This window comes from Hyaena hyaena, unplaced genomic scaffold (genome assembly GCF_003009895.1).
Source record: "Hyaena hyaena isolate Hyena2069 unplaced genomic scaffold, ASM300989v1 scaffold_350, whole genome shotgun sequence".
NCBI lineage: Eukaryota > Metazoa > Chordata > Mammalia > Carnivora > Hyaenidae > Hyaena > Hyaena hyaena.
Window position 1 is genome coordinate 1,156,235 of NW_024080980.1, and position 21,660 is coordinate 1,177,894.

Here is a 21,660-nt window from a genome sequence, read left to right on the forward strand (position 1 = left end):
TTTAATTTCAATGGTTTTTTGCTAATATATTGATTTTTGTATATTGATCTTACAACCTGTGACAATGCTAAACTGATTGATAGATTCTTGGATCTTCTTATGGAGATTTTTTTTCTACATAGGTAGCCCTATTGTTTAAAATAAAGAAGTTTTGGGGGACCTGGGTGGCTCAGTTGACTAAGCGCCCAACTCTTGATTTAGGCCTAGGTCATGATCTCATGGTTCGTGAGTTAGAGGCCCACGTGGGGCTCTTAGCACAGAGCTGCTTGGGATTCTCTCTTTGTCTGTATCTCTTCCCCTTCCCTGCTCATGCTCACAGTTGCACGCTCTGTCTTTCAAAATAAACATTTTTTAAAAACAAGTTTTATTTCTTCCTTTTCATTCTTTCATTTCTTTTTCTTACCTTATTGCAGCTTCCAGAAATATGCTGAATAGGATTGGTGGGAGATGACGACCTTTCCTTGTTCCTTAGGGGAAAGCATTCACTTTCTCCCTACTGAGCCCGATGTTAGCTGTAGATTTTTGGGTACATGCCTTTTATTGGGTTAAGGCATTTCCCTGCTATCCTAGTTTGCTGGAAGTTTTTATCATGAATGGCTATTGAATTTTGTCAAGTGCTTTTTCAGCATCAACTGATACACATACCTGGTTTTTCTTCTATTGGTCTGTTAATACGATATATACGTTGATTTAAAAAAAATGTTTAATGTTTATTTATCTTTGAGAGGGAGAGATTCACAGACAGAGCTTGAGCAGGGGAGGGGCAGAGAGAGAGAGGGAGACACAGAATCCAAAGCAGGCTCCAGGCTCTACACTGTCAGCACAGAGCACGACGCAGGGCTCAAATCCACAAGCTGCGAGATCATGACTTGAGCTGAAGTCGGACACTTAACTGACTGAGCCACCCAGGCGCCCCATACACTGATTTTCAAATGTTGAACCAGCCATGCCTTCTGGAATAAACTTTAGTTAGTTGTGCATCTATATATTTTTATATATTGTTGGATTTGAGATACTAATATTTTGTTGAGGGTTTTGATAGCCCAGAAAGAATTTTCCCATAAGCTTACTAATGACCCAACCGCACTTTCAGTCCATCCCTTCAAGATATTCACACACTGATAGTCTGATGTGGGTTTCTCAGAATCCTTGTCTCTCTTTCTTCTTGTGATTGCTGTTCTTGTTGGCTTTACCTGTTTCTCACTTCTGCCCACATGTTAAAACAAACAAACATGAAACTAGAAACCCACCTCAGAAAGAGGATTGAGGAAGAAGCCTTTGAGCCCAGGTGCTAGATTCAAGTGGGTTTGCCTCGCCTCACTGAGATCCTGAATGCCCTGCCACCATTACTGCCCTTGGAGGGCAGTGTACTTGAGTTGGATTTACCTGAGTGGTCCAGTTCCCCATTAGCGGGTGCAGGAGGGGAGGCTTTGTTTAGGACATGCCCTCTCTGCTTCCTCCAGAGACATCCAGACTCTGACAGAAGTAGGGCTGCTTGGTGGAGACTCAAAGGCCCTCTTTGTCTTACCACCAGGCGGCTTTGGCGGCAGCGAAGAGGGCTCAGCGTGACCCTACAGGTCAGTTAGGGAAACGCAGGGAGTGGCTGGGTTCCAGCCTTCCTAGGTTACTGTCAATAAGTGAAGGCCAAGGGGGCGGAGAAAGTTCTGAAGAGAGGTCTTTTGTTTTCACCCGGCACTGAGAGGACTCCGAAGAGAGAGAGCAAAGGAGAATGCAGACCCAGAGGAGGGCCTGCCTAGAACCTGCCTTCTGAAATGACTTCGCTGAACCTGCGGATGCAGGTCACGATAACCAAGCCTTTGAACTGGGGACAGTGTAGCCAGAGGAGGGAGGAAGAAAGGGTGAGATGTCCACACCCCCCTACTCTTGCCTGTTTGAAGCGGGAGGTTCACCATGGGCAGGCTTTCTGTTCTCTAGAAGCACAGACCGCCAGACGGCAGGCAGGAGAGGGCCCCTCTGGAGGGGGCTGTTCTCCAGAACTGGGTCACAGAGCAGGAGAGGGGACAGCTAGTGGCCTGCAGAAGGGGGAGGACTGGCATACTTTCCTTTATTTTTTTTTTTATGTAAAAAAATTTTTTTTAATGTTTTATTTATTTCTGAGAGAGAGAGACAGCGTGAGCAGGGGAGGGTCAGAGAGAGAGGGAGACACAGGATCTGAAGCAGGCTCCAGGCTCTGAGCTAGCCATCAGCAAAGAGCCCGATGCGGGGCTTGAACCCATGAACCGCGGGATCATGACCTGAGCCAAAGAAGGACGCTTAACCGACTGAGCCACCCAGGCTCCTCGGCATACTTTCCTTTAATCTGTGGTTTCGTATGTGGAAGTGTTTGGACAGACAGAATTGCCATTTGGAGCACTTTGTCAGCAGACTGAGGAGTGTGAGGCAGCTACCTCGCTACCAAGGAGTTTCCTGTTGGAACTCACCAGCTGCGGGGACACAGGTGGGCTACCTCCTCGCCCACCTGTCCCCTCTGGCTGGTGCTGAGTCTAGTCCCGAGTCCCTTCTGCCCCTTCTCCAGCACATCTGTGATTGGAATAGTTTTCCAGAAATCCAGTTCTGCCTGTGGCTGTTTTCTGCCCAGTAACCCTCGCTGGCTCCCCATTGCCCATCCATCACAACTACTCTCCTGGCCTGGAATCTGATGCCCGCTCCTCCCTGCCAGCTTTGTTCCCGCCACACTCCTTTACACACATGAGGAGTTTGCCCAAAATGGACAGGTCACCTGGGTCCAAATACGCCCTGGGCTTTTGCACCCGGTAGGCTTTCCTTTGTGCTCCCTCTGTTGGAAGCCCCCATTTTCTCTTCTCTGTGTGTTCAAATCCTGTCTCTCACAGAGTCCTCACGAAGGCCACGATTGTCCCTACAGAGGGCATGCCTGACCTTCTCCCTTTTCCAAGGCCCTTCCTTACAAATCGCACCTCCCCGGTGGCATTTATCTCATTTTGTTTTACAGTACTCGGGCAAGTCTGAGGCTGCTTCTCCTTGAGGACAGGGCCTGTGTCTAAGCTGTCCTTATATTGTTCTCACCACCTGGTGGTGGCACACTGCACTTACGGCAGTCACTGTGTGCCAAGAACACCTCGAATGTTATTCTTCCCCGAAAACCCCTGAACGAACTTTTTAATGCCTAATGTTTGTTGAATGTTTACTAGAGACATTCCAGGCTGTTCTCAGTGTTTTGCCCCAATTGGCTCAGTTAATCCTCGTATCACCTCTGTGTGGTAGGATTAATTACCCCCCTTGTAAAGATGAGGAAACTGAGGCACAGAGTGGTTGACTGGCCCACTCGTCATTGTGTTTGCTGAGTGAGAGGTTACTCACTGTGCCTCCCACTCAGCTGTACTTACTCGAAGTGGGCACCAGCCTTTGGCCAGCGCTCAAGCCTGCCTTCTCCATGCCTCCCTGGGTGCCATACGATGGCCACGCATCCTTAGCAAGTGTGGTTTTCCATCAGTGACACATGCTTCCAATCCCTTAATGGTTCTTGTATTCTTGCTTTGTCATATTTTATCCCAGACTAATTTCTTCTTCCCCAGGCTGGCACTTTCTTGGCATCACGCTGCCCCCATTTTTAATCAGGGCCTCCCACACCCATATTCTCAAATCCAGCTGGCGCTCACTTCTGGCCCAAGCCCAGGGCTGGATGCCAGGCCTCCTGCTGGGACTGGCCCCATGGCTTCTCCAAATATTTACTTCCCCAGGAGAGCCTCCAGAGTATGGAGCAGCATAACAGTCCTCCTGCGTCAGGGTGTCCTCAAGATTGTCTTTGACAAAGTAGAAAGCAATGAAGCCTTGTGTCCCTTTTGCTGAGCATGAGGCTGGCCACATGGCAGGTCCCTAATAAATAATCACTGAATAAATAACTTGATTCTTCTTTCCACTTTAAAAACTAGGCTTGGGATGCCTGGGGGGCTCAGTTGGTTAAGCGTCTGACTTCAGCTCAAGTCATGATCTCACAGTCCATGAGTTTGAGCCCCGTGTCGGGCTCTGTGCTGACAGTTTGGAAGCTGGAGCCTGCTTCGGATTCTGCGTCTCCCTCTCTCTTTCTGCCCCTCCCCCGATCATGTACTCTGTCTCTCTCTCTCTCATTAAACATTTATTAATGTTTAAATAAATAAACATTAAAAATTAAAAAAAAAAACCAACTAGGCTTCTCTGGGAAAGCAAGGCAGCTCTACCAACAGATGTATGAGTCAGCTTGTGCTGTGTGACAAACAGTCTTAAATTCTGGCCACATGTCTCCCATCCTCCAGGACCCTCAGGCCAGTAACTGGAGTAAAGTAAATGAAGATTGTGTTGTCACAAAGCACCCATTAGGCAGGATGCACTCCTCAACCTCACCAACCTACCCTTGGCTGCGGCATGTGGGGTATGTGTGGACGTAATTGGTAGTAGGCTCTTGTTTTCCAATGAAATCTTACCGAGAAGCATAAATAAGTGATTCCTACAGGCTGAGTTGTGTGGGGGCCGCGGGGGTCCTCTGGCTTCCCCCACGTGGATTCACGGCCATGGGGAAGCCCAAACTGAGGGCTCCCAAAAGTTGCCTCTGACTGTCAATGTCATGTTTCATTGAAGTAGAGCAGGCTGCAGCTTCCAGTGCGGCAGCTTTAGCTCTGTCAGAGCCTCAGGAAGAGCCCGTGCTCAGTGATGCAGGATGGAGGTGGGCATTTTGGAGCCATTCTTGGGCCTCCCCACCATGGCGATTGTGTGGTATATTTAGTGGCGATATGCCCCAAGGTGACAGCTGTGTCTCAGCTGAGGCTGCCTCGAGAGCATCTCTTCGTAGGGGTTATTTTGAAGCTTGAGTACCAGGTGCGGGCACAGATGTTGTCTGTCTCTCACCCGGGGCCCGTCACCACCCTCTGGACAGATCTGTTTCCCTGTGCAAAGAATGAAAACTCGAAACCCCGAACAATTCATATGCTCCTTTCAAAACAGACCAGGCAGGGGGCCTCTTTGGTTTAATGCCGGCCCCAGCTGCTGTGGTTGCTTAGCAAGTTACCTCAGAATTTGGTGGTATAAAACCAATCCCTTATCCTCTCGAATTCTAGGAGTCAGGGATTTGGGCCGGGCACAGCGAAAAGGGCTTGTCTTTGCACCTGAATGCCAGGGCCTCTGCTGGGAAGCCTGGGAAGCCAGGCTGGAATAGGCTGATGTCTCACCCTCTCACAGGCGACAGTGGATGCTGGCTGGGGACGGGGGCCTTAGGTGGGGGCTCTTGGGCAGACACCTACATGTGGCCTCTCCACGTGGTCTGAGCTTCCTCAAAACATGGTAGCAAGACTCCAGGGCTGAGTGGTCTGAGATGGCCGGAAGGAGGTCGTACTGAGGCCCATGCATGACACAGCCTTGGGAAGCACACGGTGTCTTTCCCACCACTTTCTAGGTGGCCAGCGGGGCTGCCGAGTCCAGGGGAGGGGAGATAGATTCTGCTTCTGGATGAGGAACAGCAAGGTTCCGGAAATGTGAGACTGGAAATGTTGCTGTGGCCATTTGGGGGGAACACAATCAGTGACAGTGCACAGATGTAGTGTTAGGGGCTCTTTTTACACCTCATTGGTGAGGCCAAGGAAATCCGAATACCTCGCGGCAGAAAAGTGGGTTAATTAAGACTTTTGTGCCATTCCTCCCAACCCCCAGACCATGGAGTCCTGGGGAAATCTTTACACGTTAGGGCTTTGCTGATGAACTCATTTGCTCAGACTCGCAGCTTGGGAAAAACAGAAAAGGAAGCAGTATCGTGTGATTAAGAAACACATCCTGGGGGCACCAGGGTGACCTGTGTGACTCAGTTGGTTGAGCGTCAGACTTTGGCTCAGGTCATGATCTCACAGTTCATGGGTTCAAGTCCCACATCGGGCTCTGTGCTGACAGCTCAGTACAGGCTCAGAGCCTGGATCCTGCTTCAGATTCTATGCCTCCCTCTCTCTCTGCCCCTCTCCCCCTTTGTCTCTCTGTCTCTCTTCTCTCCTCGTGCTCTGGCTCTGGCTCTCTCAAAAATGAACACACACACACACACACACACACACACACACACACATATATTCTGGAGCTAGATGGAAAAACATGAATCCTACCTCTGGCTCTGGCTCTATCAAAAATGAACACACACACACACACACACACACACACACACACACACACACATTCTGGAGTTCTGGAGCCAGATGGAAAAACGTGGATCCCACCTCTGTGCTTATAGTTCTGCGGGCCTGGGGCAGGTTCCTCACCTGTGCCTCAGTTTCCTCCTCTGTAGAACTCAGGTAATAATAGAACTCACCTCCGCGCCTGATGAAATTAGCCATTTGCGGAAATAATGATCATATCAGTATTATTTCAGTAACTTCTAAAAAAATGCTTCTGTCCCAGCATGAGCTGTAAGCCGAGCTGCTGCTCCCTCTGGTCCTGGAGAAGATTCTTTGGCAATCGTACTCTTTTATTTTGTTAATCACCTCATCAGGGAACCTCTGAGAAAGAAACACTGGCTTCTTCTGCCTGTGAGACATGGCTACTCACAGAGGTTTTACCCATCTGATTTTATCCCGTTTTCTAGGATTTACAATCTTTAAAAAAAAAAAAAAGGAGCATTTAATAGATTTTCTGTGCTTTCCCATTTCTGAATTAATACGTTGGCTTGCCTTGATTCTAACACTTTATTGACTGTAAGACTCACTGCTGATTTGGGAATGTAGGGCAGGGGTTGGGGGGTGGTAGGTAAAGAGCACTAATCTTATGTAAATTACATTCCAATCTCTAGGTCGAGGCCTGTATGCCTGAGGGGTATTGGGGACGGGGCTTACAAAATTAGAATTAGGGAAACACAAAGTGTTCGTTAGAATGTAGAAATAACGGGAAAACACAAATGGGAAAATTAGAACCTCATGATTAGGTTGAGTGTGTAGTTTGAGAGTAGGGGTATACCACCTGGCCAGCTGGTCTGGAGCATGGACTCAAATTATCCTGAACTAACTAGAACACCCGCTCCCCTCACCTAAAACCCGAGTTACTGTGAACACTGACCACCTCCTTGGGCCTTGGCTTCCATTTCTCTCTAGGCACCCATGTAAGTATATTTTCACATTGTGACCTTCTTTGCCCTGGCACCTTTTTTCTATTGATTACTATGTTGGGAATATCTTCCCGTGTTATTAAAGCAAGATTGTTTAAAGCTACATTTGTCACAGTTACTAGAGTAACACATTTCAACATGGACATTTAAAAAAGAGGAAGAAAGCACACGGCAGTGGGGGAATCACCCATAACTCCATCATGCCAGAAATATTCACAGGTAACATTTTGTCTCTGGTAGTTTCCTTTATATTGTCTATAGTTTTATTTGGGTGGTGGGTGGTAGGAGGAATTACAGCTTTGCACCTGATTTTTTTTTCTTAGCTAGTTGGACATTTTTATTCATGGGTACGTAGTATTGCATCATGAGTATAAGCCATATTTTAATCAACATGTACTATTGAATGTTTAGTCTTTTAAAATTTTCCCACTTCTATAACTCTGTAAATGTTACTCTTGTAAATAAATCTTGGCTTATATCTGTGAATGTTTTAATAGGATAGTTTACTAGAGATGATGTTAGTGACTCAAAGGATATATACTTTTTTAGATATTTGATAGTTTGGTGTTAAGCCCAGAGATGCCTTTTCAGACCCAAGTTCAACCATCAACCGTACCTGTTAGTTTGCTATTAATATTATTTCACTGTTTATTGTATCCCTCTTTTGGGTCAAGCACAGAGCTGTATGTGCGTTAACGGATTTTGTTCTCACGGCATCCTTATAAGCTGTACTATCTGGATGGCGTAGAAAAGTGAGGCCACGCAGCTAGATAGTGGCACCGGCCACTGAGCTGAGGCAGTTGCACCAAAGTCAAGCTGCTTTCAGATATCAAACTGGATTTATATAGAATCAATCTGATGGCTGGAGCATCCGGTCTCTTCCAGTGTCTGTGGAAGGTCACCAGCCTCTTTGGACTGTAGGAACAGCCGTTCCTAGAAGCCTGATACCTAACCCAAGGAGGGACAAAGGCCTGGTCCAGCTGAATAGGATAAGCACTTGGTGAGTGAGTTCTTTCACTGAGTGGTTGCTTTGTGAGATCCAGGGAGGCCCAGACCCTGCCTGGATCTACAGGGAAGTTTCATCTTCTCAGGCACGTGAGACCCGGAAGGGGGTGAGGCAGATGCCAGAAAAGGGATGGGAGTGAAGTGTTCGAGGAGGTAACCTGAGTGGGTGGCTTACTTCCTGTCCATGAGTTTGAGCCCCGTGTCGGGCTCTGTGCTGACAGTTTGGAAGCTGGAGCCTGCTTCGGATTCTGCGTCTCCCTCTCTCTTTCTGCCCCTCCCCCGATCATGTACTCTGTCTCTCTCTCTCTCATTAAACATTTATTAATGTTTAAATAAATAAACATTAAAAATTAAAAAAAAAAAAACCAACTAGGCTTCTCTGGGAAAGCCTCAAGTCTTTGAGCACCTAAAGCACCTGCCTTTGCCTCGAGTCCCACCCCCTTTTTTTTGAGAGAGAGAGACAGAGCACCAGTGGGGGAGGGGCAGAGAGAGAGGGAGACATAGGATCTGAAGCAGGATCCAGGCTCCGAGCTGTCAGCACAGAGCTCCAAGTGGAACTCAAACTCATAAACCGTGAGATCCAGCGTGAGACTGACTGAGCCAGCCAGGCTCCCCTTGAGTTTTCCCTTTATTTCCACATCTCAACACTGACCAGGTAAAGGTACCTCCTAAGAGAAGAGGCAAAAAGAAACCAACAGGATTTCAGGGAACTGTCAGTGAGGAATGGGTTTAAGAGGCTGCTTGGCTCTTAAAAGCTAGAAGTCAAAGGTGTTTGTGAGACTCAGGCAGATGCTGGCAGAGGAAAGGTTTAAAAAGGAATTAAGCTGAAGTGTTAATGAACTTGTTAAGGAAGGAATGAGTCTTATCTTCCTGAAGGACTTTTTGTTCCTTTTTCTACTCACAGAGGATCTTTGGCTTGTAAAACCACACCACGTTTCCAGACATCTCGGGGGCTTGGATATGCTTTTCACAGCCCGCTGCCAAGTTGGTTAAATCAACTTGGTTGTTTTTTCCAATCCCGGAAAAACATTGCCCCAGAATGTTCCTTCTGTTCTCGGCAGAGGGTTGGATATTTTGTTCAGCCCTCCAGGTTCCAAGAGCTGTGGAAAGCTGCAGGCAACAGCTGTCCGCCCAGGGCCCACCTGCTCCCCACCTGGGGCCCCATTCAGATACCCATGTGCTTGCCTCACGTGCGCTCTCTACCTCGGTGCTTGGGCTTCATGACTCCTGGGAGCCCAGGACCCCATCGCTTGGTGTGGTTGGAATGTGAACTGTTACACTTTCATTCGATTTGTCTGAAGATCCCAAAAACTGTTTACTCTTGGAGGAAGCCTCGTGGCACCGCACTGCTGGGGTTTTGCTTGTGCTATGGGATTACTGCTTTACAGTTTAAAAAATAAAAATAACCCAAGGCGACTGGGTGGCTCAGTCAGTGAAGCTTCCAACTCTTGATTTTGGCTTAGGTCATGAGATAGAGCCCCATGTCGGGCTCTGCACTGGTAGCATGGAGCCTGCTTGGAATTCTCCCTTTCTCTGGCTCTTCCCTGCTCACGCTCTCTCTGTCTCTCAAAATAAATAAATTTTTAAAAAATTAAAATAACCATTTCCTAACTCCCACATGTGCCTTTATGGTAACGGTGATAACAGCAAATCTCAATTCCTTTTTCCCTCCCTCCTCCCTCTTAGTTATTAGTTATTTCCCTGAGCTTATTTGACATCATATTTTTGGCTATTTATTATGGAAATTCTCAAACACATACAGAAGTAGAGAGAAGAGCGCAGTGAGTGCCCACCCACCCCTCAGCCAGCTGCCTAGTACAGTTGCTGAACTGTACCCCTCCCCACTCATTCCCTCATATTGTTTTTAACAGCTTCACTGAGGTGTAAGTTATGGACAGTAAAGGCTTCTAGTTTTTACGTGTGTGATTCAGTGATTTTTAGTAAATTGACAAAGTTACCATAATCCAATTTTAGGCTATTTCCATCGCACCCGAAAGATCCCTTATGCCCAATTGTCTCATATTACTATAGAGCAGACCTTCTTGTGTTTTCGTCTCTTCCCTAAATATTTTAGTGTGTGACTAAATTGCTGGGCATCCTCTTTGCTCACCATGTTGGCATCTACTCAGACAGCCTCTCCTCTGCTTCTTCCTAAGAGCAAAGCCCTGCATTCATGCTGCCTTTCTATAAACCCTGGAGAGCCTGAGGGGAAATGATTACAGAAAAGCAGCTGCACCCACCCACCCTGCCAGCCCTTCTTACCCCAAGAGTGCTGCTGAGAGTCCAGCCTCACCCCAAGCTCAGGTCCGCACTTACCACTGAAAGCCAGTGCACTGGGGCTGGCCACTGGGGGTACATCAGGCAATGAGTCTGGGTCCCTGCCTGTGTGCCCAGGGGTCAGCTGTGCCCACAAGTAGGGATGCAGTGGGCAGAGGCTGGCTCGGCTGGGCTATGAGCTAAACAGTCAGCTCGTCTCAAACTAAAGCTTCACTGTGGCATGATCTGTATCTGGGTACCTGCATGCAGGTTGTGATTTACATGGTTTCCTGAGGAGCTCTTGCTTCTGGGGTTAAAGCCCCTGCTTGTTTTAGGGTGCACAGGATAAAAAGTGAATGTCTTAGTCTCATCCCACATGTAAAAGGTGGGCCTCTCCAGAGTGATGCTTTCACCTCCCCCCCGACCCCCCACCGTCTGTCTCACTCCCCTCCCGGGCATGAGTGAGTGGGGAATGTGGCCCAGCCTGGATCAGAGATCTCAGGATCTCTGAGATCCTGAGAAATGGACGTCAAATTGCATTCAGTCATGGATTCATTCATGTATTTACCCAATATCCACGGACAGATAACAAGGATACCATTCAAGGTTCCTGGCACTGGGGAGTGAACAAAACGGATTAAAACCCCTATCATCGTGGGGTTTACATTCAGGGATGAGAGACAAAAATAATAATAATAAACAGGTAAAATAAACAGCTTTGCTGGGCGATGATAAGGGCTCTGAAGCAGAACGACTGAATAAGTAGCATCTACAAATGATAAACAACCTTTTTAGAAGCAGCGTATAAAACTATACATGCAGTATGAGCCAATCTTTGGAAAGGAAAAATAATACATATAAGCTTTAAACATACATATGTGGAAAGAAATCCTCCCAAATGCCAGGGGTGGTATTTCTCTGAGAAACGGGATAATAGGTGATTTTTCTTTCTTTAAAAAAAATGTTTAATGTTTATTCACTTTTGAGAGAGACAGAGCGCAAGCAGGGAGGGGAAGAGAGAGAGAGGGAGACATAGAATCTGAAGCAGGCTCCAGGCTCTGAGCTGTCAGCAGAGCCCGACGCAGGGCTTGAACCCACCAGACGTGAGATCATGACCTGAGCCGAAGTCAGACATTCACCCAACTGAGCCACCCAGGCACCCCGATTTTTATTTTCTTAAGTAGATACTTGCATGAATTGATTTTCTGTAATGAACAAGTATTGATGGTATCTTTGAGTATATTTGGTTTAAACAGACTTGACATAATTACCATTCCTAACAGACCCTTTCAGAGTTGGAGTCCCAGAGCCTTGTTTCCAGAATGAGGGAAGCTGAGGAAAGAGCAGGACTTCCCTTCCATCATGCAGAGTCCCAGACAATGTTCCATTCCATGCTTGCTCCCAGCAGGATCAGGACAAAGGATTCAAGTCCTTGCTAAAAACAGAGGCCAAAAGCTGGGAGGAGGGCCTGTGAAGAGAATCAGGTCCTGTAGGCAGAGCAGTGCAGTGGTTAGACTGAGGGCCCTGAAGCAGCATGCCAGGGGCCCTGCTGGCTCCTCTACCTGGCTGTGTGACTTTGAGCAAGATGCTTAACCTCTCTGTGCTTTGAGTTTCCTTGTGCAAGGACAACAATAGCAGGACGGGGACTGTTGTGAGGGTGAACTTGTTTGAATATTGAAGAGCATTTAGCTCAGTGCCCGGATAGAGGAAGAGTAAGCACTCAGAAGGGGTAGTACCCGTCGTTTGTGGAGCAAGTCAAGGAGGGCAGAGTGAGATCAGCGACGGTGACTGAGAAAACATGGCACTGAGGAGACCACATGTGAAACAGACAGGAGGTAGCTGTGGGCACTGGATCCAAGCTGCCGGCCAAGCCCCGTGTCCTTTCTTTGGGAACCATGCCCTTTATCTCTCTCCGCTGCCCCAGAGGCTCTCAGGGGTTTGTCCCTCCTCCTTTGGTGCCACTGCTTGAACTGACCTCACTGAGGGCCAGCTGCTGAGCAGGAATGCAGTGCAGATTTCTCCGGGGCAGGTGTTGAGGAAGTTCCTTAGAGAAACCTCAGAGGAAGAAGGGTGGGCGGGTCTGGTTCATGTAGCCCCGCTTCCCGGTCACCACCTTCTCACACGTCTCAGACGTGATGACGCTGGGGGGAGGGGAGATTGGGTACAAGCTCAAGCCACTGAGGCATGGCAGCCCATCCCTCTGGAACCACACTCCCGCTTCCCAGAGTCCTGGGAGTCAGGCAGGCCTGACTTGTATTGGGCTCCGCCATCGACCATCTGTGCAGGTGACCCACCCTAGTCCTCCCTTCCTCTCACCTGTGAGTGGGGCACAGTGCTGCCTGGCTGACGGGTCAGCATCACACCACGTGGCACCTGGGACGTGCTTCGCAGGTGGCGGTTCCTGCCTCCTCTCACCTCCGCACCCTGCAGGGCTCCCGATTCACTCCCTGGGTTTCAGGCAGTGACCTCCAGACCCTTCAAGCTGTATCCCATTCTTCTGAACTTCTTGTGATCTTTGGAAAACCCGTCCTTTCCTTCTTAGCTTATCTCAGATTATAATGAAGAATGTGTGATCATGTGGACGTGGATGGTTACCTCTTCCTTTAGATCGGGAGCTCCAGGAGCGCAAGGACTGTGTCTGCTCCGCTGATGACTGTCGGAAGTGCCCAGCACAGAGGAGGCAGGAAAGGGTTCTGAGTTGTCATCAGGAGAAAGGAGAGTGAATTGGAACAAAAAAAATTCGCTCCGCCCATTCTTCTGACACACATTCGTTCAGTAGCCAGTGTTGAGGCTGGAATGTCCTTGGGAGACTCGGCTTTGGGGCCCCAGGGCTCCAGCCATCACTTTCGGCGCGGGGAGTGTGCACTGCCGCAGGCTGGCCTGTGTCCTTGCTCAGCCCGGACTCGCTCACTGGGCGATTGGTGCAGGGCCTGTCTGCAGCTCAGCCTCCTCTCTGCGAACCTACATCGTGGGTCCCAGTGAGGCCGTAGGGGCAGGTGCTCCTAAAGCACTGAGAGCTCGGTGCACGGTGAGTGCTCCGTGTTGGCTTCAGCCTCTGCTCTTCTTGTCACGGGAGCCGTGTCAGTAGGCTCTGCCCTGTGGTTGAGCCCTCCATTCCCTGCAGCATCTCCACATTGTTTCAGCTGCCCTTGGTCCTCTGTGAGGACCTGCTTCTCAGGGCAGGTGACCGCCCACTGCCCATGCAGCATGTCCTCCCTGGTCAGTGCAGGGAATGTTGCTTTCGTTCTTGAAATTCAATCAGCAGCTACAGAGACCAGGAAATGAAATCAGATACTGAAAGAGAAGCACACTAGAGAAACTATTACTTGCAAACAAAACAATGTGTGGTTTCATTTTGGTTCAATATGAGGACCAACCACCAGGTTTGCTGCATAATAAATGTCCATGGTGCTTCTGACCCTTTCTGGTATGCTGATGTTTTTGATCAGTGGAACGTTCTGTCCCCGTAGTCTGAGTGTGACCTGATGACCTTTGCCAGCAACGGGCAGTGGTAACGGGGGTGACATGGTGTTGCACGGCTTGCCATCCGGGCTCTGTGGTGGCAAATTGATGAGGGACAGGGGAGCATGGCCTGGCCTCAGTAACAGGCCGAGAATCTTCTGGCTCTGTCACCCAACTAGGAGTCTGAGAACCCATACTCACGGACGCCCTGGGAGAGCCTGGATGACAGACCGCCTGGGGCAGTTACCATCCACTCGGCCAACTTTGAAAGGTGTTAGAGAGCAGCCCCCAAAACTCCCTCATTTTCCCCCACATGCCAGGCTTTGTGCTAGGTCCCTAAGTGAAGTTTAAGGAAAAAGCACGAGTCTCTTCTCAAAGCACTTGAGCCCAGTAGGGGAGGGAGACGTGTGGTTTTTTGTTTCTGGTTAATGCAGTAGAGTGTCATGGAACTGGCATGGAGGACCCAGAAACCATCCATTCACCCGGTGTCGAATCCAGTGCCTGTTATGTGCAGGGTGCTCTGCAGAGGAGAGAGTGAGACTGAAACTTAACAGAGGCCCCAGAGTAGCTGGGAGAAGGGTAGTAAACACGGTGACCAACGGGCAAATATACATTTAACCAAAAACCAAGTGGATATAGTACCAGTCACAAAGGTTCCATCAGAGAAAATACTGGGGACCCGCCTGGGGGGCAGCCCTTGAGGCACTCTGGGAGCCCACTGTGCCCAGAGAGGCAGCAGTAACTGGGACCAGCACCTGCACGTAGAGCTTAAGACACAACCCCAGGGTGCCCAGTTGGCTCAGTTTGTTGAGCATCCCACTCTTGATTTCGGCTCAGATCATGATCTCACAGTTCATGAGTTGGAGCCCCAAGTCAGGCGCTGTGCTGACGGTGCAGAGCCTGTTTGGGATTCTGTATCCGTCTGTCTCTCTCTGCCCATCTTCCACTCGCTCACTCTCTCTCAAAATAAATAAATAAACATTTAAGAAAAAAAGACACAAAACCCAGAAGCTATAAAAAATAATGTGCAGAGTTGACTGCATAAAAAACTTTAATTTCAGGACAACAAACGACTAAAAATAAAGGCGGCCGGATATTTGCAATATCTGGAACAGGGAATATTCAGAATATAAGTATCAAATTCATAATAAACTTATGAAAAGATATTCAACCCTAGTTGAATACACTAGTTATCAGGGAAATGAAGGTTAAACAAAAGATATCCTTTCCTTTCTTTGTAAATACTGATGATAATTGGTGTGAGTAAGATTCCCTGTGCAGGGAAATTAATCTTTTTTTTTTTTTTTTTGGATAGCATTTTGGCAGCAAACATCAAAATCTTCAATGGGAGTATGCTTTCACTTCATAATTTCACTTCTGGGAACCTTTCAGAGCTGTTCATAAGTGCAGAAAGAGGCATGTCCAAGAATATTCGTTTGCAGGATTGTGTGTATTAGTAAAAAACTGGGGCTGTGACAGATGCCCACCAGTAAAAGATTGTGTAAGCTAGTGCTTCCTCACCACAGGCAATGTGCCCCCCCCCCCATCTTTGCCAACATCTGGAGGCATTTTTGGTTAATGTACCTGGGATGGGGCTTAGTAGCACCTGGCGTCTTGTGGGTGGGGGACAGGCTGCTGCTAACCATGCTGCAGGACCGCCCCCGCCAAAAAAGTATCCAGCCCCCAATGTCAGCAGTGCTGAGGTTGAGAAACGCTGGGTCAGATAAAGCCACAGCCAGTTCAAAGAAAAGGGTAAATCTATACATGAGCCATTAAAGGCCTCTAAAATGTGTCATTAGCTTTTTCACAGCTTAATATGTGATTTTTATCATATAAGAAAAGAAAATAGCAAATTTTAAAAAACACTAAATGATCAGTTCTCTCCAGAGGCTACCACTGTTAAGGTTTCTTAGGTGTCCTTCCAGAAATAGTCCCCGCACAGACAAGCGTATTTGGTTTTTAATAAGCTGTAGGTATTTTGCTGCGTGGTTAGATTCTGAAACCAGTGCATTAATTAGCCGGCTGCTAGCGGCCTGCACCTGGGGACCCCTGATATAACGTCTTTTAGGTTATTCCCCCCACCCCCCCGCTCCACTTCTTGTGTTTTCAAGGGCATTTTTTATATTTGGATACAGAACAAAACTGTGTACTGGGGGCTTGCAGGGTGGGAAGGAGCCTGTAACCAAAAGGCTGATGCTGGTGTGAAAGGAGGGCCCAGAGGAAATAAGCCAGCCAGGCGAGGGTTCTCACATGTGGGTGTCAGGGAGGTTCCACAGGGCTGTTTGGGGGTGATGATGGGCTGGGGAGGGGGAGGGTCTATAACAGGAAGGCGGGGGTAAATTCCCCTCCACCCCAGGGCAGAATTCAGCCAAAGTTAGAAACCTATCAAATTCCTCTTCTCCTGGCCCATGGCCAAGCAAAGTCATTAACGGGCCTCCTTGCAGATCCAGGTGCATTTTGCAATCACAGACTCGCCCCGTCTCTGACTTTTTGAACAAGCCTAGCTTTCATCTCCTGGGCTTTTCCAGAAAAGCCTCTTAGAATCGGGTCTGAGACCTTTTGATGTTGGCTTTCATCAGCTACATTCCCCTGACCGTCTTCCTTGCTGAAAAGTGATTCCAAGGTCAGGGTGAAAACCCCTGCGAGAAGGTGGGGCCGGGTGACCTGCCCGCGTCCGGCACGGGGTTCTCCAAACGTAAGGTGTCTGGCGCCGTCTTCAGCCACATGCAGCCACGCTCAGCAGACCAGACCCGGCAGGAGCACAGAAAGATCCAGCCCGCCGAGGGAGCGTTCTGGGGTACAGAGTGCAGGCGACAGGGCCCCCTGAGCCCACCAGAGGCCTCTGCTGCCCAGCTCAGAAGAAGGCTTATCCTGGGGCGCCTGGGTGGCTTAGTCGGTTAAGCGTCCGACTTTTGCTTAGGTCATGATCTCGCGGTTCGTGGGTTCCAGCCCCGCGTCGGGCTCTGTGCTGACTGCCAGCTCGGAGCCTGGAGCCTGCTTCAGTCTGTGACTCCCTCTCTGACCCTCCCCTGCTCACGCTGTCTCTCTCTCTGTCTCCTAGAAATAAACATTTAAAAAAAAAAAAGAAAGAAGAAGAAGGCTTATCCTGAAGACTACCTCTCAAATCGTCCCCAGAAATGTTCCATCTTAGACTTCAAAATTCTATTTCTTCCTTGAGGGACACCCACCCAGGCTGAGACCCTGAGGAAGCTGTGCGGCGCCTACTACAGAGTTTAGATAGGATCTTTTAGTTCCAGAGTTGGGGGGCAGGGGGGAGGCGGGGAGGGGTGGTGGGGGAGGACCTTCATTTCTCTCAAGTGATGTCAGCCTGCTTCGAGTGTGAAATTTAAACCCTCCATGGCTTTCACAAAAATCATCTCTTTTTTCTAATAAGCATTTTGATAGAATGAGTCAGAAACAACACCTTTTGGGGGTTGGGGTGTCTGGGGGTTTCTAATCTGAGTTGATCCGAGGGATTCTGAACAGTGCCCCAGCTGGTCTGTGAGACCTCGGTTTTGAGTTGAGGGTGCTTGCAGCAGTACTTTGAAACCCCCGGACATTTGTGTTAGATATTTTATTTTCACCTGTCATGGCAGTTTGATATAAAAAAACAGACCTTTATCAGAGGAGCTAGAGAGCACACAAATTAGTCCTTTTGACGGTATCCCATTTAAGTTATTCAACATGGAACCATGTCTGCCTTCCAGACTCCCAGTCTTCCTCACTCAGCCCTGCAATCAGAACTCCCACTTCAGTTTGTCTGAATTCTGCTGTGTTTTTTGATTTGTTTCTCTGGCTGGAAACAAGAAGAAATTTGAGGGGGCTGTGGTTGGGGTGGGGGAGAATCAGCACCCCAGAGCCTTTTCTCCACCATGGTCTTGTTCTCATTCTTCATGCTTCACCTTTCTGGCTGCCCCCAGAGTACCGATCTAGAGGATTCAGGGGTCTCCGGCATTTGCAAAGGTTACCTGCTAGCCTTAGAAAAGTTCTGGAAAGTTTGGTGTTAGTCAGATCTTTTTTTTTTTTTTTAAGCACATTAGCCACGATGCTGGCCATTTAAAGTAGGAATGAATGAATTATTGCACAACAAGGAAGCTTTCAGTTGCATGCATTAGTACACACCATCTGCGGTCTAAATGAGATTTTCCCAAGTTGGGATTCCCGGAAGAAGAGCACAGGGTAGGCCAGTTGAACAGGATTCGGGAAATCTTCTTTCACAAGCGTGTTGCCCAGAGAGGTTCAAGATGGTTTGCGGTAGAATGGTCATGTACTTCCTGCTGCAAGGTCTTCAGCCCCGGGAGCTCACAGGGGAAGACCTGCTGGGACCCCTTTTGTTCATTGGGAAACTCCCACATCTCTGTGTCACCATGAGAAAGAGGGGACTGCCACAGATGAAGAGTTACAAATTATTCTAATCTTTGCATTCAATTAGGCACAAAATTGCCTCTCTGCCTAGGAATCGCGCTGTATAATCCTGAATTCCCTGCATGTTAAGGCAGGCCTTGAAGGGAGGGCTCAGCGCCAGGTGGGGACACCCATAGACCGGAGGCCTGCAAATGGGGACCTATCATCAGGAGAGCCCTGGTGATGACCGCGCATAGTCCCCACTGAAGCAGAGCTCGCCTCAGAGCTTTAAAACAGCCTCAAGGCATGAATCATTATATTGCCAAGGCTGGCTGGCTCGAGAGGAACCGAAAAAATGAAAATGACTCCTTTTGCTCATTAGCAAAGGGGAATACGCAAATGGCGAGGGTACCTGTGTCTCAGAGCCACACCGCTGTTTGGATTTGACAAGCAGAGCACTCTTCATGCCAACTCTTTTCTAGCCTTCGTCCATGTTCTGAGCAGTTTGACGGAGGCTGGAAATGAGGGACTTGAGAAAAGTAGAGTGTTTTTCACACTAACCACGTTAATCAGTGTTAGATCCATTTTTGTGATTTGATGCTCATTATAGACTCACATTTTCTTTTTTTTTTTTCTTTTTCTAAAGTTTATTTATTTTGAGAGAGAGACAGAGACAGAGACAGACCAGGACAGGGACAAAGAGAGAGAATCCCAAGCAGGCTGTGTGCTGTCAGCACAGAGCCCAATGTGGGGCTTGAACTCACAAACCGTGAGATCATGGCCCGAGCCGAAATCAACAGTCAGACGCTCGACTGAGCCACCCAGGCACCCCGACTCCCATTTTCTACAGCAGGTTTCTCCATGACAGCACAGTAGTCTAGACCACATTTGAGACCAGAAAGTTCTTTATTGTGGGGTGTTCAGCGGCGCCCCTGGCCTCTACCCAAGACATCCCCGTAGCGCCTCCCATTGTAGTCACAACCAAAGCAGACCTTGCCAAAATCACACACACACACACACACACACACCTTTGTTCACTGTTCTGTAGGAAAGAAGCAGTAGAAAATCATCTTTGTCCTAAACTAGTTGTACTTTTAAAATAGATCGTAAGGTTTTACAGACATTTGGTTCATTCCCTACGTGGAGTAAGACTTTATTCTCGCCAAGTGGCCTTCACAAAACCCGAGACTCTGCTCTCTCCCCTTCCCATCTGCTGTCCCCATGCTGTTCATATGTTGCTAATAACTTACCTGGCCTGTGAATTCATTACAAGGCCATTATTTTCTTTCCTCTGCTCATGCGTCCGTTCACGCACCAGCGTGCTCAGCCAGCTCTCACCACGTGCCACGTGCCCGGTGACGAGCAAGCGCCACCTCGTACGGCCAGGACACCCATAGTGCCTCACAGTGCATCCACCTCCCTCAGCTCGTCTGTGTTGAGGAAGGTGGGACTGCATCTGCCGTGGAGGAATGAGTCCAACAGACTTGGGTTCAAATCCCACCTCCACTGCGTATCGGCACTGGGTAGCCTTGCACTACTTCTTGAACCTGTGTACCTCAGTTTCCCCGTGTGAACCTGGGGGGTGGTTTCCTTTCCGTGGCAGATTCCTGTGAGGCTTTAATGAGATTGTGTACATCAGGCATTCTTAAACGGTAACTTCTTGTCTGCCAGCTGCTAAGTCGTACATCCGAGTCACCATCTTTGTGGGTGAAAAACAGTCAAATACTGGCAACTTCCTACAGCGTGATTAAACAGAATGACTCTGCTTGGTTATTTCCCCGCATTCCTGCCCTGTCTCTGAGGAGGCATCCTGCCGGAACAACATAACACACTTCAGAGGACAGAGCTACTCGCTATAGTCCTTGTAGTTTATACCAGCATTTTTTAAATTAAAAAAAAAATTTTTAATGTTTATTTTATTTGTGAGAGAGAGACAGAGTGTGAGTGGGGGAGGGTCAGAGAGAGAGAGGGAGACACAGAATCTGAAACAGGCTCCAGGCTCTGAGCTGTCAGCACAGAGCCCGACGCGGGGCTCGAACCCACGAACTGGGAAATCATGACCTGAGCCGAAGTCGGACGCTTAACTGACTGAGCCACCCAGCACCCCCCTGCCCCAATTTTTTTTTTTAATGTTTATTTTTGAGAGAGACAGACATAACATGAGGGAGGTGGGGCAGACAGAGAGGGAGACACAGAATCCAAAGCAGGGTCCAGGCTCCAAGCTGTCAGCACAGAGCCCGACGCGGGGCTTGAACTCACAAACCTGGAGATCATGACCTGAGCCAAAGTCGGCCACTCAACCAGCTGAGCCACCCAGGTGCCCTGCAACTGGTATGTTTCAGAGGCCTGCAGTCTAGGAAAGTGCACTCTCCCAACCGTGCAGCCAATCTGAGGAGATAACCTGGATCGCAGCAGTTGTTCAGTGTTCTGTTGTTGTTCAACCCCCGGATGGCTGTCATGGGTGGGCATTTCTCTGATGTGTCTGTACTTCTGTCCCAGGTCACTCTGCTCATCGCCTTCATCTGCGTGCAGAGCTCTGCGTGGAACAGGTACAGTGCCTACACCTACTTTGAAGTGGTCACCATCTGCAACCTGATAATGATCCTCGTCTTTTACCTGGTGCACCTCTTCCGTCTCTACCGTGTGCTCACCTGCATCAGCTGGCCCCTGTCGGTAAGGGAGTGGCCTGGCCCCAGCAGTCAGTGTATTAGCTGGGGCACTGAGACCCAACGGAATCCGTCCCGTCTGCACCCCACAGTGTCCCCCTCCTCTCTCATCTCTTCCTGCCATAGCCCTGCACTTCCCACCGCCTGCTGGGCTTCCGGCCTGAGTCCCACTGGTTTCTAAAACTCACTTCCCAGCTACAGGAAGGCTGTCCGCCTGCCTCAGCGTTTATTTTCTTGAGTGATGGAAAATGGGCCATGTGTGTATGAGTTGGGAGGAGGAATGTGGGAGGAAGAAGCTCATAAAGGCCATTGCCTCACTGTTGTGAGTACTGAATGGTAAGATTCAGCAGTCAAAAGGGGCCTGCAGAATCTCAGGAAAGATTTCAGAAGTTTCCAGAGTTTTTTCTTCCTACTCTATTATTTAAAAAAAATTTTTTAATGTTTATTTTTGAGAGAGAGAGTATGAGTGGGGTAGGGGTAGAGAGAGAGGGAGACACAGAATCTGAGAGAGACAGAGACAGATCATGAGTGGGTTAGGGGCAGAGAGAGAGGGAGACACAGAATCTGAAGCAGGCTCCAGGCTCCGAGCTGTCAGCACAGAGCCTGATGTGGGGCTTGAACCCATGAACCAAGAGATCATGACCTGAGCTGAAGTCAGACGCTTAACTGACTGACCCCCACAGGCGCCCCTCTATTATTTTCTTATAAGCTTGATTGGCGTACACTTCTCATGCCATTCAACTGCCTATTAAAAGTGTCCGGTTCTCCAGATTTCTGTATTCCCAGAGTTGTGAACCATCGTCACAGTTGATTTTAGAATGTTTTCTTCGCTTCAAAAAG

The 21,660-nt window shown here is 48.7% G+C and overlaps 1 protein-coding gene across 2 annotated transcripts in view; it reads left to right on the forward strand.

Moving 5' to 3' along the window:
* Positions 1-21,660, forward strand: part of CMTM7 (CKLF like MARVEL transmembrane domain containing 7) — a 59,072-nt gene that overhangs the window by 25,469 nt on the left and 11,943 nt on the right. For both annotated transcript variants that reach the window (XM_039249832.1, XM_039249833.1), the window contains exon 2: positions 20,654-20,827. In XM_039249832.1, the coding sequence (XP_039105763.1) occupies positions 20,654-20,827 (174 nt within the window). The remainder of the gene's footprint in view (positions 1-20,653; positions 20,828-21,660) is intronic.